Source organism: Somniosus microcephalus, chromosome 5, assembly GCF_052327205.1.
Source record: "Somniosus microcephalus isolate GS21.2 chromosome 5, FLI_Smic_1.0, whole genome shotgun sequence".
NCBI lineage: Eukaryota > Metazoa > Chordata > Chondrichthyes > Squaliformes > Somniosidae > Somniosus > Somniosus microcephalus.
The window spans coordinates 3860178-3877100 of record NC_140991.1 but is presented as its reverse complement, the minus strand read 5'-3'; the positions used below and the strand labels follow the sequence as shown (position 1 = coordinate 3877100).

Genomic DNA, 16923 nt, shown 5'->3' with positions numbered 1-16923 from the left:
TAAGGCAGCGAGTGAGGGACCTTGGGGCAGGCTGGTGATCGGGGAGGGGGGCGACATGGACTGGGTGAAGGAACGGCCAATAATCAAACCAATCAGCTCCAGGTTGACGATTGATGACTTGAATGACCTGGTTTCTTTATCTCGTCTAATCTCGGGACTTTGCTTTGATGTGCCGCTGTAACTCTGTAGTTGGGAGTTCCAGGTGCCCTCTCCATATAACCCGCTCTTTCTCTGTTCCAGGTGCCCCTTTACTGGAGACAATTACAAAACCCGCCTCCTCCCGGTAGACGCCGCTTCCCATTCGCCGTTCCCAACTCACCAGAATCGGTTTGTAGTCAGCACTTTCGCTTTCTGGGACCGAGTTTCGGGCCGGGCTCTCAGCGGGGAGGTGAGTTTCCTTCAGTCTTGCTCTCTTGGTTGAACTTGTTCCCTGGGTCTTGCTCACAGTGAGGAGGCCCCTGTTGACCCTTTGACTGTAGAAGCATGAATCTCCTGACTGGGAGCTGTGGCACTGACCACACCGCACTGTCTCTCTTTCCAGGTTCACTTCCACTGCAGTGCTGAAGTTTGCTTCCCTTCCACCCGAGAGAACTGCACGGCTCCCTGCAGCCCCAGTAAGTAGCTGGGATCTGACTAGAAACTGAACCCTGATGGGGAAGGGTGGGTGTGGGGCATCTGGACACTGGGCCCAACAGTGGGCACAGGAGCAGTGTCCTCAATCTGCCCGCTCAACTCTATCCCAGTTAGTCTACAGCAGAATAGCAATCTGGCTCCGGGGCTCTGAGCACATCTTGCACTGGTTCTGAATGGAATCCACCTCTGGCCTTGAACATTGATCCAGCATCCTGCTGTCACCAGGAGTTCCAGGGTGGAACTGAACCGATATCTGGGGGCGGGGAGACCTGGGCAATGTGTGTCTGTCCAGTGTAACCGCTCGTCAAACTCGTGCTTAAAACGGGTCTCTTTCCCCAGGAGTCCAGCCTGGCCATTGGACCCGTCAACGACTGCAAACCTTGCCGGGTTGATGCGGCTCCTTCTGAGAATCAGGAGTGAATCTTAGTCTGACAGTGAGGGAACAGTGTTTAACTACAGTCCAATCTCTCCGGTACTCACTGCCCGAGGGTTTTTGCATTGGGCCATCGGATTGTACACCTGATTCAGCGCTTCAGACAGCTGCACATTGAATTGCCCACCTTGAACTCTTGTCTCTTGTCTCCCCCAGAGAGGCGAAGAAGCGCCGATGACCGGGTTGGGTCCTTGGTGACCTCTGATGGAGCCATCATTTTCCTGGAAGATGAGAGATTGGCTGCTGGGATCCACCAGGAAGAGAAAGGTAAAGGAGGCCCCTGCTACTGTCTAGTGATGGAGTAACTGGTGCCTATCTAACCCTCCCTTCTCCCCACAGATGCTGCTGCTGATTCCCCCTCCCGTGTTCTTCCTGGAGCAGCGGTTGGGGTAGCTCTGCTCTCCGTGGCCCTGTTGGTCGGGACTGTTGCCATGTGGAAAATGGACCATCGCCGCAGGGTGGGCTCCGAGTGCAGCTCCATGGAACTGTAGATGTCTGTTGGACAATAAAACCCTGTTATACATGAACCCTGATCTTGTGTTCATAGAATCAGAGAATGGCCTCCTTCTGTGCTGTCACCATTGAGCCCGTGCCTGCTGTTTGCAAGAGCACTTCAGCTAGTCCCACTCCTCGGCCCTTTCCCTGTAGCCCTGCAATTTATTTCTTTCAGTAACTTATCCAATTCCCTTTTGAAATCCACGATTTAATCGGCCTCCACCAACCTTTCAGACCGTGCATTCCAGTTATTAACCACTCCGAGTAAAAAAACAAAAAAAGGATTTTCCTCATGTCTCCTTTGGATCTTTTACAACTAACGTTCAATCTGTGTCCTCTGGCTCTGGCCCGTTCTGCCAATGGCGACAGTGCCCCTCTATCTACTGTCTCGACGCCTCATGCTTTTGAAAACCTCTCAAATCTGCTCTCTGAACCTTCTCTGCTCTAAGAACCCCAGCTTCTCTCGCCATCCATGTAACTGACCTCCTCATCCCTGGAATCATTCTTCCATGCACCCTCTCGAGGGCCGTCACATCATTCCCAAAGAGCGCTGCCCAGAATTGGACACAATACTCCAGTTGAGGCCAAACCAGTGTTTTCTAAAAGTTCATTTCCTTGATTTTTGTACTCCATGCCTCTACTTGTAAAGCCCAGTATCCCATATGCTTTTTTAATTGCTTTGTCAACCTGCCCTGCCGCCTTCAATGATTTGTGCACACATACTCCCAGGTCTCTCTGTTCATGCAACCACTTTAGGATTGTACCCTTTAGTTTATATTGCCTGTCTTCGTTCTTCCTACCAAATGTTTCACTTTGCACGTTTGTGTTAAATTTCATCTGTCTGCCCATTCCACCAGCCTGGCTGTCTTGAAGTCTATCACACTCCTTTCCCTGCCCCTGTACTTGCTTAAACTCTGTTACATCACTAACTTTTACCCATTCTGATGAAAGGTCATTGACCTGAAACATTAACTCTGTTTCTCTCCACAGAGGCTGCCTGACCTGCCTATTTCCTGCTTTTATTCAACCACTAGTTGGGTTGTTTTGGGCCTCGCTAGACCGGCAGTGGGAAGCTCACTCCTGGTCTTCAGCAGCTGCTCTGAACAGCCTTCCAGCATCCGTCTGGAATCCAGTTCCAGTATCGATCAAAACTCCAGTCAATTCAATAAAGCAGTAGGGGGAGTATTAGCACATCAATTGAGGGTGGAGGTGTCGTGGCCTTTCTTATCCTTACTGATCTGGAACTGTAGGAAGCACTAATCCAGTCACCCCACTCAATGTGGGGTGTGATGCCCACAGTGCGGAGTGGAACTCCTGCACAAGAGGCTTTCCCCAGAATCACTGGTGTCTGAAGGAGCCTTTATTGTGGGGACAACCTCTACAGGAAGTCGGGGATTGAGGGTAGGTCATTATCAGTTGGCTAGTCTAGTTTCAGTTGCTGAGAAACTAGTTTTGACAATACAGGATACTTTGAGTTTGGCTTTGGAGAATCCTGAGTTAACAATGATCAGTCGGCAGAGATTTCCCAAAGCCAGGTGGTGCTTGAGCTGCTGCACAGAACTGACAGGAGTATTGATGAAAGAAATGCTCTGCTTTTCATTGATCTAGTTTCAAGATGTGGCCTGAATTATGGAAAGATGATGGTTACAGAAGCAAAGCCACTGTGGCACATGGTTAGTGGTAATGGGGCAGAGGCCCCATGTTTCACCCACTGACAGGTGCCGGTAGATCCATAGTGGGGACTGTGGGGCTTCTGCAAGACCCACAGCAATGATGCAGATTGAAACATTTCAATCCAAGCCCCCCAAACTGGGACTGTGGGTAGTGTGTTCTGGGCCATGGATTGTCCAGGATCATGGGTCAGTGGCACATTGGGTTCAATGTAGGGAAAGGTGAAGTATTGCATCTTCAATACATGGAGGGAGTGCACTAAATGTGGTTGAGCAAGAATAATGTTGGTGTCAAATACAAAGTTAGAATGTAATTCAGCTGCCTTGGTCCTTGGTCCCTCTTCATTGAACTCAACATGGCACTTGGAAAATAATAACAGGATTGGGCAGAGTCAACACAGATTTGAAGGAAATCATGTTTGACAAATCTGTTGGAGATTTTTGAGGTTGTAACTAGCAGAATAGTTAAGGGGGAACCAGTGGATGTGGTGTATTTGGCTTTTCAGCAGACATTTGCTAAGGTGCCACAGTAGGTTATTAAACAAAATTAGAGCTCATGGGATTGGGGGTAATATACTAGCATGGATTGAGGCTTGGTTAATGGACAGAAAACAACAGCAATAAACAGGTCATTTTTGGGATGGCAGGTTGTAACTAGTGGGGTACCGCAAGGATCGGTGCTTGGGCCTCAGCTATTCACAATCTAATCAATGATTTGGATGAGGAACCAAATAGAATATATCCAGGTTTGCTGATCTAAAGCTGGGTGAGAACTAAGTTGAGGAGGATGCAAGGAGGCTTCAAGGGGATTTAGACAGGCTTAGTGAGTGGGCGAGAACATGGCAAATGGAATATAATGTAGAGAAATGTGAAGTTAACCAATGGAGCAATTGGGGAGATGTTTGTTCAGAGGGACCTGGGTGTCCTTATACACAAATCAGTTAACGTGCTGGAACTGCAAGCAATTAGGAAAGCAAATGGTATGTTGGCCTTTATTACAAGAGGATTTGCGTATGAGTGAAGATGGCTTACTGCAATTAAATAGGGCCCTGGTGAGACCACACCTGGAGTATTGTGTACAGCTTTGGTCATCTTGCCTAAGGAAGGATGTACTTGCCATAGAGGGAGTGCAATGAACGTTCAGCAGATGGGTTCCTAGGATATGGGTTTGTCATGAGTAGACTGGGAATATATACCCTAGAGTTTAGTAGATTGAGGGGATTGACAGACTAGATGCAAGGAGGATGTTTCTTCTGGCTGGGGAGTCCAAAACCAGGGTCACAGTCTAAAGATAAGGGGTTGGCCATTTTAGGACTGAGGAGGAGAAATGTCTTCACTGAGGGTGGTGAATCTTTGGCATTCTCCACCCCAGTGGGCTGTGGAGGCTGTCGGTCAGTGTATTCAAGACTGAGATCGATGGATTTTTGACTATCAATGGAATCAAGGGATATGGGGATAGTGGAGATGAGGTAGAAGATCAGCCATGATCTTATTGAATGGCAAAGCAGGCCAAAGGGCCAAATGGCTTGCTCCTGCTCCTATTATGTTCTGTTTTATGAAAGGGAAATAGTGTTTGACAAATGTATATGAATTCTTTGCGTATGTAATGAGCAGGGTGATTTGGATTTCCAAAAGTCATTCGCTAAGGTGCCACGTTAAAGGTTACTGCACAAAATAAGAGCTCAGTGTTGATGGTAATATTAGCATGGATAGAGGATTGGCTAACAGAAAAGAGTTGGGATAAATGGACTTTCAGGAGGCTTTTAATAAGGTCCTGCATAAGATTAGTGTATACAGTTAAGGCACATGGGACTGGGGGCAAGGTATTGACTTGGATAGCAAACTGGTTGGCAGACAGAAAGCAAAGAGTTGGAATAAACGGCTCTTTTTCTGAGTGGCAGGCAGTGACTAGTGGGGTACTGGAGGGATCTGTCCTTGGACCCCAGCTATTCACTATCTATTAATGATCTAGATATATATTAATCTAGACAAGGGAACTAGATGTAATATCTCCAAATTTGCAGATGCCACAAAGCTGGGTGTGTGCTGAGGAGGATGCTGAGAAATATCTGGTTGGATGATTGGGCAAGTGCATGGCAGATGCAATATAACGTGGATAAATGTGAGGTTATCCACTTTGGTGGCAAAAACAAAGGCAGATTATAATCTGAATGGCAATAGATGGGGAAGTGCAACAAGACCTGGGTGTCCTTGTGCACCAGTTGCTGAAGGTAAGCATGCAGGTGCAGCAGGTGGTTAAGAAGGCAAATGGTATGTTGGCCTTCGTAGCAAGAGGGTATGAGTACAGGAACAAGGACGTCTTACTGCAGTTGTACAGGGCCTTGGTGAGACCACACCTTGACTATTGTGTGCAGCTTTGGTTGCCTTATCTGAGGAAGGATGTTCTTGCCATGCAAGGAGTTCAGCAAAGAGTCACCAGGCTGATACCTGGGATGGCAGGAATGACTTCTGAGGAGAGATTGGGCTTGTACTCACTGGAATTTAGAAGAATGAGAGGGGATCTCATTGAAACTTATAAAATTCTGACAGGACTGGACAGACTAGATGCAGGCAGGATGTTCCTGATGGTCAGGGAGACCAGAACCAGGGGTCACAGTCTAAGGATAAGGGGTAGGCCATTTAGGACGGAAATGAGGAGGAATTTCTTCACCGAGAGTGGTGAACCTGTGGAATTCTCTACCACAGAAGGCAGTAGACGCCAATACACTAAATATATTCAAGAAGGAGTTGGATATATTTCTTATGGCTAAAGGGATATGGGGAGAAAGCAGGGACCAGTACTGAATTTGAATGATCAGCCATGATCGCATTGAGTGGTGGAGCAGGCTCGAGGGGCCGAATGGCCTACTCCTGCTCCTATCTTCTCTGTTTCTATGGGTCATTTGGCAATTGGCAAACTGTAACTGGTGGGGTGCCACAGCATCAGTGCTGGGGTCTCAACTATTTACAATCTATATTAATGACTTGGATGAGGGACAGTACTGTAGTCAACTTTGTAATGCTATAAAGATAGGTGGGAAAGCAAGTTGAGGATGACGGTCTGCAAAGGGATATAGATAGGTAAGTGAGTGGGCAAAGATTTGGCAGCTGGAGTATAATGTGGGAAACTGAGGTTATCCACTTTAGTAGGAAGAATAGAAAAGTAAAATATTATTTAAATGGAGATAGACTGCATCATGCTGCATTACAGAAGGATCTGGGAGTCCTTGTACATGAAAGTTAGCCAGCAGGTACAGCAAGTAAATAGGAAGGCAAATGGAATGTTGGCCTTTATTTGAAGGGGATGGAGTATACAAGTAGGGAAGTCTTGCTACAACTGTACAGGGCACTGGTGAGACCACACCTAGGGCACTGCATACAGTTTTGGTCAGCTTATTTAAGGAGGGACATGCTTGCATTGGAGGCTGTTCAGAGAAGGTTCACTAGGTTGATTCCTGAGATGAAAGGGTTGCCTTATGAGGGAAGGTTGAGTAGGTTGGGCCTATATTCATTGGAGTTTAGAAGAATGAGACGTCATCTTATTGAAACATAAGATTCTGAGGGGGCTTGACAGGGTAGATGCTGAGGATGTTTCCCCTCATGGGGAATTGAGAACTAGGGGGCATAGTTTTAGGATAAGGGGTCGCCCATTAAGTCTGATGAGGAGGAATTTCCGGAGTTGTGAATCTTTGTAATTCTGTATCCGAGTGCTGTGGAGGCTGAGTCAGTGAATATATTCAAGGTGGAGATACAGATATTTGAGCTACAGGGGAGTCGAGGGTTATGGGAACAGGCAGGAAAATGGAGTTGAGGCCAAGAGCAGAGCAGCCATGATCTTGGTGAATGGCAGAGTGGGCTCGAGGGGCCACATGGACGACTCTTGCTCCTAATTCTTATGTAACTCTTGCCCTAAAGCACTGAGGTGCTCCCCTGGTGATTCTGTTTCTCACTCAACTGATTTTGACCATGGTTTTGATCACTGCCTTAATCTCTGTTCATAGTTTCTGTGAGGAAAATGCCCCAAGAATTGCAGGACGGGTCATCGCAATGAATTAAATCCACCAGCATTCAGGGAAGTTAAGATGATAATTTTAGTGCAGGCCCGTGTATGCAAAGTATTCCTTGCCAGTAGTGGCCGGCTCAAGCCACCAAGGCTGCACACATAACCTGAGCATTCTGGACTGTAATTCTTCATTAGCTTGAGGTCTTCTGTAGTACCAACATAACTGCTTCAGTGAGGGACACCTGAAGCAGGTGGCTCCGATTGGTTATTGGTGAAATGGAGCAGGACATTTCCAAACGTGAGTTGGTGTTTTCACACTACAGTATGTTTACAGCAGGTGCATGGGTGTATTGTAGTGACATGAACCTGTTACCTGTAGGGGTCCTTTAGAGTAGGTAGAGGGTGGTGTTTATTTCCAGGCAAATCGCCCCTTGTGCTGTGAGAGCTTCCGTTAGCTAAATCTTTATAACGACACCAGTTAGTCAGTGAGTTTCCTGAAGAGCAAGTGAAGTGAGATTGAAGACCGCTTATCCAGGTAATGGTGTAGATAGTGAATGGTCCCAGCAGCAGAGCATTGAAGAAGAATAGACCGAGCCTTCAGCTGAATGTCCATCACTGACCTGTCGAGGCTACACCATCCTCACACTTCACCTGAGATCACAAGTGTGGCTTTATAATCTCGATTCTATCCAATAGACTAGCTCTCCAATATCAAAGGATGTTAACGTGTCAGCTATCTGAGGAGTCTGATAGTAAACTAGTTGTCCCAATTTATTAAGATGAAATTACTCATCCCAACTGGAAATTGATAATCAAACTGGATTCTGATGAATTACTGTGCTGTAGTCGAATGGCTTTGCTCTCTGGATTTAATTAAGTGCTGCTTATGTAATTAATAAACAATTCCTCAGTTGTGTGGTTTCTTGTGCAAGAGTAAATCCAGTCAGTCAGTGTATCGTAATGAGGGGGTGGCAGTGGAAATACTCAATTAATCTAAGCCAGTTAATGTGGGACAGTTTGGCAAACCAAATAACCATCGTTCTTCTCCCCCCCCCCCCCCCCCCCCCCAGGCACTGCCTGTAGTGGGGGACGGGGGTGAAAGTTGATTAGGATCTGTCTATCCTTGATTAATATTCTGATCAAGCTACCAATCCCTTTGTTGTCTGCTTCCCCCTACATATTGCTGTTTCAAGTGCCTGGATAGCTTGTCAAGGTGCTGTGTTGTAAACAGTATGCCCCTTAAATGCAACTAATGATCACCTGGAGTAAGAAAGCACAGCAAACTATCTCTGTCCTTCAATAGTACCACTCTCAGCAGGACCCCAGCCAGCAGGAATTCTTCCAGTATTGTTACCGGGCCAATCATAGTAACTCTGGATTGCAGGGCCCAGGCTGGCTACTCTGACGATTGGCTGACCTACTGACCGATCAAAGTCTCTCCAGGTATAACGCTCACAGCAGGAGTGTGATGGAACACTCGCCTGGGTTGATAAAGCTGCAGCTAAAAACCATTATCCAGTTCCACACCATCCAGCACAGGTCGGTTTGCTTCACAGCCACTGGGTTTAATCTTCAGCCCTCCATTACCACTGCACTGTGGCTGCAGTATCCATGGCCCATACAATGCACTGCAGCAACTCGCCAATGTTACTTCAACAGCACCTCCCTCCACTGCTACCTCCATCGTTGGAAAGGACAAGAGCAGCAACGGTGTGGGAAGATCATCACCTCCGTGTTCCACGCCATGTCACACACCACCCCGCCTAAACTATATAGAACAGTTCCTTCATTGTCCCTGGGTCAAAGTATTGGAATTCTCTGCTGAGCTTCAATACGGCAGCACCATCACCACAAGGACTGCAGTGGGTCAAGGAGAAGACCCATCACCACCACCGTCTCAGGGCAACGAGGGATGGACAATAAATGTAACTGCTTCATCAATCAATGCTGAGACCACAGCAATCTCCAGAGAAGGGCAGGATACGCTGGAGCAGGCACTATCTGGGCCGTACTACACTGAGCCACTCCACAGGTACCGATCGCTAAAAAGGACATATGGTTCCAGATAGATTTGTAAAAACTCAAATGATCTAACAGCAGCTGACATCCGCCCCATTCATATGAACATAAGAAATAAGAGCAGGAGTAGGCCACACAGCCCCTCGAGCCTGCTCCGCCATTCAATAAGATCACAGCTGATCATCGACCTCAACTCCACTTTCCCGCCCGATCTCCATATCCCTTGCTTCCCCATGGGTCCAAAATCTGAATACACTCAAAGACTCAGCATGTACAGCCCTCTGGGGCAGAGAATTCCAAAGATTCACAACCCTCTGAGTGAAGAAATTCCTCCTCATCTCAGTTTAAAATGGCCTACCTCTTATCCTGAGACTATGCCCCCTAGTTCTAGACACTCCAGCCAGGGGAACCAACCTCTCAGCATTTACCCTGTCCATCCCTGTCAGAATCTTGTATGTTTCAATGAGATCACCTCTCATTCTTCTAAACTCCAGAGAGTATCGGCCCATTCTACACAATCTCTCATCATAGGACAGCCCTCTCATCCCAGGAATCAATCTAGTGAAACGTTGTTGCCTCCAAGGCAAGTATATCCTTCCTTAGATAAGGAGACCAAACCTGTGCACAGTACTCCAGGTGTGGTCTCACCAATGCCCTGTACAATTGTAGCAATACCTCCTTACTCTTATATTCCAATCCCCTTGAAATAAAGGCCAACATGCCATTTGCCTTCCTTATTGCTTGCTGTACCTGCATGCCAGCTTTCTGTGTTTCTTGCACGAGGATATTCAAATCTCTCTGAGCACCAACATTTGAAAGTTTCTCACCATTTAAAAACATATTCAGTTTCTCTATTCTTCCTACCAAAGTGAATAACCTCACATTTCCCTACATTATACTTCATCTGCCGCCTTACTACCCAGTCACTCAGTCTACCTATATCCCTTTGCAGACTCTTTGTGTTCTCCTCACAGCTTACTGTCCCACATAGCTTGGTATCATCAGCAAACTTGGGTATATTACACTCGGTCCCTTCATCTAGGTCATTAATATATATTGTAAATAGCTGAGGCCCCAACGCTGATCCTTGCGGCACCCCACTAGTTACAGCCTGCCAACCTGAAAAAGTTCAGTTTATTCCTCACACACAGGATATAATTGAGAAACTACGGGGCACCAAATGAATCTAAACCTTATAAAAGGTTACTGGGAGTTGCCACCATGCCCAAGGGCTCAGTCCTGCTCTGCGTTTATAACATTGTTGCTGTACAAGTTTAATATTATTACTAAATCCTCGTCCATCAGCTCAGTAGCGACAATGGGGCTGAATTTATTGACACCAATGTTGTGGGTTCTAAATTAGACTGACCACTCCACTCACCTGTATCCCTTTCTGTGATAAGTCACTCCTGACATTGTCTATCCAGCACCTCCTTGGTCTTCCTTGGTCTTCCTCGGCTTCTTGTTCCAGGTGCCTCTGTGTGCAACATTCTGATTTTTGCATCCCGGAAACTCCCGTTATTCCTCTCCAACTATTCATCTCTGCTCCTGGTGTCTTTTGCTCATCAACTTTTCTCATGTTCCAGCTCTCTGATCTGAATAATAATATGGGGATAATATTGCTTCATAAACTCTCGTCTTTGTTTCACCAAAATATCTTCAGCCTTCCGTATCCCACTACGTCTGCCAAAAGCTGCTGATCCAAGTCCAATCCTTCTTTGTTGTCTTCTTCACAACAACAAAGCCAACAACTTGTATTTATATAGCACCTTTAATGTAGTAAATCGTCCCAGAGCGCCTCACAGGAGTGTTAGCAAACAAGATTTGCCACCCAGCCACATATTGGGGCAGATGACCAAAGGCTTGGTGAAAGAGGTAGATTTAAGGAGCGTCTTAAAGGAGGGGCGAGGTAGAGAGGCGGAGAGGTTTAGGAAGGGAATTCCAGAGCTTAGGGCCCAGACAGCTGAAAGCACGGCCAGCAGTGGTGGAAGGATTAAAATCGGGGATGTGCCATGGTCAGAATTAAAGGAACGCAGTTCTCTATCCAAGTCAGTAGCTTGCCCCCAATCCCCTGTGCCATAACTTTACACGGTAATCTCTTATGCGGGACTTTATCAAAAGCCTTCTGAAAGTCCAAATACACCACATCCACTGGTTCTCCCTTATCTATTTTACCAGTAATATCCTCAAAAAATTCCATTAGATTAGGCAAGCACGATTTACCTTTTGTAAATCCATGTTGACTTTGTCCGATCCTGTCACTGTTTTCCACGTGCTCTGCTATTACATCTTTTATAATGGACTCTAGCATTTTCCCCACTTCCGATGTCAGGCTTACCGGTCTATAATTCCCTGTTTTCTCTCTACCAACTTTTTTGAACCGTGGGGTAATATTAGCTACCCTCCAATCCATGGGAACAGTGCCAGAGTCTATTGAATATTGGAAGATGACCAGCAATGCATCTACTATTTCTAGGGCCACTTCCTTAAGTACCCTAGGATGTAGATTATCAGGCCCTGGGGATTTATCGGCCTTCAATCCCATCAATTTCCCTATCACCATTTCCCTACAAATACTGATTTCTTTCAGTTCCTCACTCTCATTAGACCCTATGTTCCCCGACAACTCTGGGAGGTTATTTGTGTCCTCCTTTGTGAAGACAGACCAAAGTATGTATTTAATTGGTCTGCCATTTCTTTGTTCCTCATTATAAATTCCCCTGATTCTGCCTGCAAGGGACCTATGCTTGACTTCACCAATCTTTTTCTCTTCACATATCTATAGAAGCTGTTCCTGTCAGCTTTTATGTTCCAAGCAAGCTTACTCTCATACTCTATTTCCCCCCTCTTAATTAATCCCTTTGTCCTCTTTTGTTGAATCCTAAACTGCTCCCAATCCTCAGGTTTACTGCTTTTTCTGGCCAATTTATATGTCCTCTCCTTGGATCTTATGCTATCCCTAATTTCCCTTGTTAGCCACGGTTGAGTCACCTTTTTTGTTTTATTTTTATGCCAAACAGGGATGAACAAATTCTGTAGTTCATCCATGTGATCTTTAAATGTTTGCCATTGCCTATCCACTGTCAACCCTTTGAGTAACATTCCCCAATCGATCCTACCCAACTCACGCCTCATACCATCGTAGTTTCCTTTGTTTAATTTCAGGACCCTAGTCTCTGAGTCAAATTCTTCACTCTCCATCTTAATAAAGAATTCAATCATATTATGATCGCTCCACCCTAAGGGGCCTCGCACAAAAAGATTGCTAATAAATCCTTTCTCATTACTTAATACCCAGCCTAAGATGGCCTGATCTCTAATTGGTTCCTCGACATATTGGTCCAGGAAACCATCCCGTATACACTCCAGGAATTCCTCCTCCACAGTATTGTTACTAATTTGGTTAGCCCAATCTATATGTAGATTATAGTCACCCATGATAACTGCTGTGCCCTTATTGCACATGTCTCTATTTTCCCATTTGTTGCCATCCCCAACCTCCGTATTACTGTCTTGGGGTCTGTATACATCTCCTAGTAACGTTTTCTATCCCTTGGTATTCCTCAGCTCTACCCATACAGATTCTACATCATCAGAGCTAATATCCTTCCTTACAATTGTGTTAATCTCCTCTTTAACCAGAAATGCTACCCCACCTCCTTTTCCTTTTTGCCTATCTTTCCTGAATATTGAATACTCCTGGATGTTGAGTTCCCAGCCTTGGTCAGCCTGGAGCCATGTTTCTGTAATCCCAATCATAACATATCTGTTTACATCTATTTGCACAACTAATTCATCCACCTTATTATGAATGCTCCTCGCATTAAGACACAAAGCCTTCAGGCTTGTTTTTTTAACACTCTTAGACATTTTAGAATTATTATTTACTCTGGCCATGTTAGATTTAAACCCTTGATTATTCTGACTGCCACTTTTGCTTTTCTCCTTCCTGTCTTTTGCTTCTATCCTTGTATCCCTTTCTTCTGTCTCCCTGCACAGGTTCCCAACCCCCTGCCATTTTAGCGTAAACCCTCCCCCACAGCACTAGCAAACACTCCCCCTAGGACATCGGTCCCAGTCCTGCCCAGGTGCAAACCGTCCATTTTGTTCTGGTCCCACCTCCCCCAGAACCGATTCCAATGTCCCAGGAATTGGAATGCCTCCCCCTTGCACCATTCCGCTAGCCACGTATTCATCTGAAATATCCTTCTATTTCTACTCTGACCAGCACGTGGCACTGGTAACAATCCTGAGATTACTACCTTTGAGATCCTATTTTTTAATTTACCTCCTAACTCCCTTAGTTGACGATGGTTTGGAGTTTGACCTCCGAGGGTGCACCAGAATTAGAGGAGCACACTAACCCACCAAGGTGTACAACCTTTTCCACCTGTTCAACGGCTCCCCCTCCAATTGTAATCTCAGTATCTTCCCGATGCCTCCCAAATGACATCACCTTTGTCTTTTTGTGAATCGGTAATCCATATATTCTACTCTCCACAAACACCTTATCAGTCAATCTCTGCTAATCTGTCTTAGATGTTGCATCAAGTCAATGATTAGCGAATTTGAGATTGTTTAAAATCTTGCCCCATAATGAGCCTCCTCCAATATTATCTTTTAGTGAAAGTGTCATTACTGCTTCCAGTAATAGATAAAGGGGGAACAATTCAGTTGCTTAGCGCCTCCCGTTGGCACCCTAAGAGTGCACAAATGGGGCACAATGCAACTAGTGCTCGGGCACGGCGATGTTTGCGCCGCTCGCGAAATTGACCTGAGTTTTTGCGGCAGCGCTAAACTCTACCGCCCCGATCTCCTGCGCCCGCAGATCCTGACGTCAGTCCAGCGTGCAACGCCCCGGTGGTGCCCCGGACCGGATATTGCGTGGCTCCCCCCTCCTTTCCGCCTGCTGCAAGCATCGACAGGGAGACTGGAACGTTTTCCAGTCGGTAAGGGACTGGGGGAGCAGTATTTAAAAGCACCCTCTTCCTGCCTTTTTTTGTGGGAGACATTTTTGCACCACTCCTTCTGACAGAGAGAGAGAGATTCTGAGAGAGAGAGAAACTTCTGCAGAGAGTCAACGCTGGGTGAAGTAGTTTCGGCTACTGAGCAGCACTTTACAGGTTCTTTTGAATTTGACCTTCATTACTTCAACTGTCAAGAGACTTTGGGGGCTGCACTGATTCGGGGCGTCGTCCTGCACCTGCAGATTCGGAGGCATCAGAGACACAGAGAGAGGGTGGCAATCATGGCCAGAGGGAGGAGGGCCAACAGGCCTGTGCACAGGAGACCTTACCCTCCCAGGATATTCCGGGAACAATTCTCCTACATTCATTTGTCTGAGGAGCAGTGCATGTGCAGGCTGCGCTTCAGCAAGGAGGTGGTCACTGAGCTCTGCCACCTGCTGCAGCCAGATCTGCAGCCTCAACTGAGGACCAGGACGTCTCTGTCGGTGGCAGTGAAGGTCTCAGTGGCTCTGAATTTTTATGCCACCGGCTTCTTTGAAGCTGCTACTGGGGACATTGCCAATATCTCCCAGTTCGCGGTCCATTGCTGTATCCGGCAGATCAGAAATACCATCTATAAAAGGAGACGCCAGTACATCTCTTTCCCGATGAACCAGGTGAAACAGCATGAACCCGCATTGTGCTTTGCGAGGATAGCGGGCTTCCCCATGGTGCAGGGCGCGATTGACTGCACGCATATGGCATTGGGGGCACCGCATGAAAATGCAGAGGTTTTCTGAAACCGCAAGGGGTTCAACTCCTTAAATGTCCAGTTGGTGTGTGACCACAGTAAGCTGATACTCGCTGTCAATGCCCGCTATCCTGGCAGCAGCCACGATGCTTCCATCCTGCGCCAGACTGGTGTGCCAGAGCTTTTCCAGGCAATGCAACAGCCAGCTGGTTGGCTCCTCGGGGACAAGGGTTATCCACTCTGCACCTGGCTGATGACACGGCTCCATTACCACAACACCCTTACTGAGCTGCAGTACAATGAGAGCCATCTCGCCACCAGGAACATCATTGAGCAGACGATCGGCATCCTTAAGCAACGGTTCCACTGTCTGGAGCACACAGGAGGAGCCCTGCAGTACTCGCCTGAGTGAGTCTCCCTCTTCATAGTTGTGTGCTGCATTCTTCATAACCTGGCAATCCTCAGGACCCAGCCAATGCCACCGGGCCTTGGTGCACCAGCAGATGAGGAGGAGGAAGAGGAGGAAGAAGAGGCAGCAATGATTCCAAAGGCCAAACATGTACATTTTGAATACAACATCTTTTTTATTTTACAAACTCTGTGTGTGTCATTTATTCATGACAAACTAATAGAAACAAACACAACAAATCATCAATTAACATAACTGGTTCTCACAACCTGGAGATAATGGCCAAAACACTAAACAAAAGGAATTACACAAACCTCGGCCTTTAATAAAAACATTCCCAACATTTTGTCAGACCTCCTACCTTTTGCCCTTCGAGGGTGATCTCCTTCCCTTGGCCACTTGCCCCCTTCCCACTCTACTGCTCCTCCATAATGGGGCCCCAGTGGCTGCAGCACGCTGGTGGAAGGCTGCTGAATGTCAGATCCTGTGACTACAGACGCCCTTGAAGGACGCCCTTGACCAGCTCTGGGCCTGGAGGGCCCGGCTGCAGACTGCACCAACTCTGCATGGGCAGCAGCAGTCTGGGCTACAGGTGGTGGCAAGTGCAATGGGGAAGTGCCAGTGGTGAGAGCAGGAATGCTGTCATCTTGAGAGTGGAAAGCACCTCTCTGCTCGGCCGACACACTGGCACTCCCACGGGGCAGTACCTCAGCTTCTGGAGCAATCTGCTGGAGCACAGATTGCTGGCCTGGGTACCGTGAGAGCCCCGGGGCAATGTGGCCAAAGCAGTGATGATGGCAGCAGTCAGTGCTTGCGTTGCCTCAATCTGGGACTGCACGAGAGCAGTCCGAGATTGGATCACGGCAGCCAGTGACTGAATTGCAGCACTGAGCATTTACGTGGTGTCCACCTGTGCTGCAGCTTTGTGCTCCACACTCCTTGCCAGTGCATCAATGCTTTCGGGCACCCTTCCCACAGCACCCATGAGCTGAGTGTGCCTGTCCACCGCCTGGGTGTTCATTTCAGAGATGAGCCGCTCCTCCTCTGTGTCCAGTGCAGCAGGACTCACTGGCCTACTCTTCCTCTGGGGAGAGGGCCCGCGAGCTTCCCTACCCCCATCGCGTTGCTGCAACCCGCTGGGTCCCGGAGCTTCACCTTCATCAGGCCATTCCCCCCTGCTACCCTCCAGGGAAGATGTGGCCCCAGTGTGGACATGGGCTTCCTCGGGAGAGGGTTCGCTGAAGCTCCGGCTTCCTCTTCCTCCTCGCCTGTGGCTTCACTCCCACTGGCAGATTGAGGGTTCGTCTCCTCAGCTGGTGAATCAGCAGCTGAAAGCAGGGAGGTACAAGAGTGGCTTTAGCGTGAGGACAGGGGGGCAGTAAGGGAGGAAGGAGTGTAGCAATTTAGTAAGTTGGATTGAAAGTGTCAAAGGCTGGTGTTGTGAGGGACAAGTGGAATGAGAGAGGAGAGAAAGCTGATGACCATACCATTGCTGTCCCGAACGTGGTCGACCTCTCCAGGGGCGATGGGACTGATCACCTGGATTGCCACAATCCTGTGGACG

At 47.4% G+C, this 16923-nt stretch overlaps 1 protein-coding gene across 1 annotated transcript in view; it reads left to right on the top strand.

The window, feature by feature from the left end:
- Nucleotides 1-2224, top strand: part of LOC147116810 (uncharacterized) — a 44305-nt gene extending 42081 nt beyond the window's left edge. The window contains exons 13-16 of the mRNA XM_085987230.1: nucleotides 241-388; nucleotides 542-614; nucleotides 1223-1333; nucleotides 1406-2224. Of these exons, the coding sequence (XP_085843356.1) occupies nucleotides 241-388; nucleotides 542-614; nucleotides 1223-1333; nucleotides 1406-1557 (484 nt within the window). The 3' untranslated portion in view covers nucleotides 1558-2224. The remainder of the gene's footprint in view (nucleotides 1-240; nucleotides 389-541; nucleotides 615-1222; nucleotides 1334-1405) is intronic.
- The last annotated feature ends 14699 nt before the right edge of the window (nucleotides 2225-16923 follow it).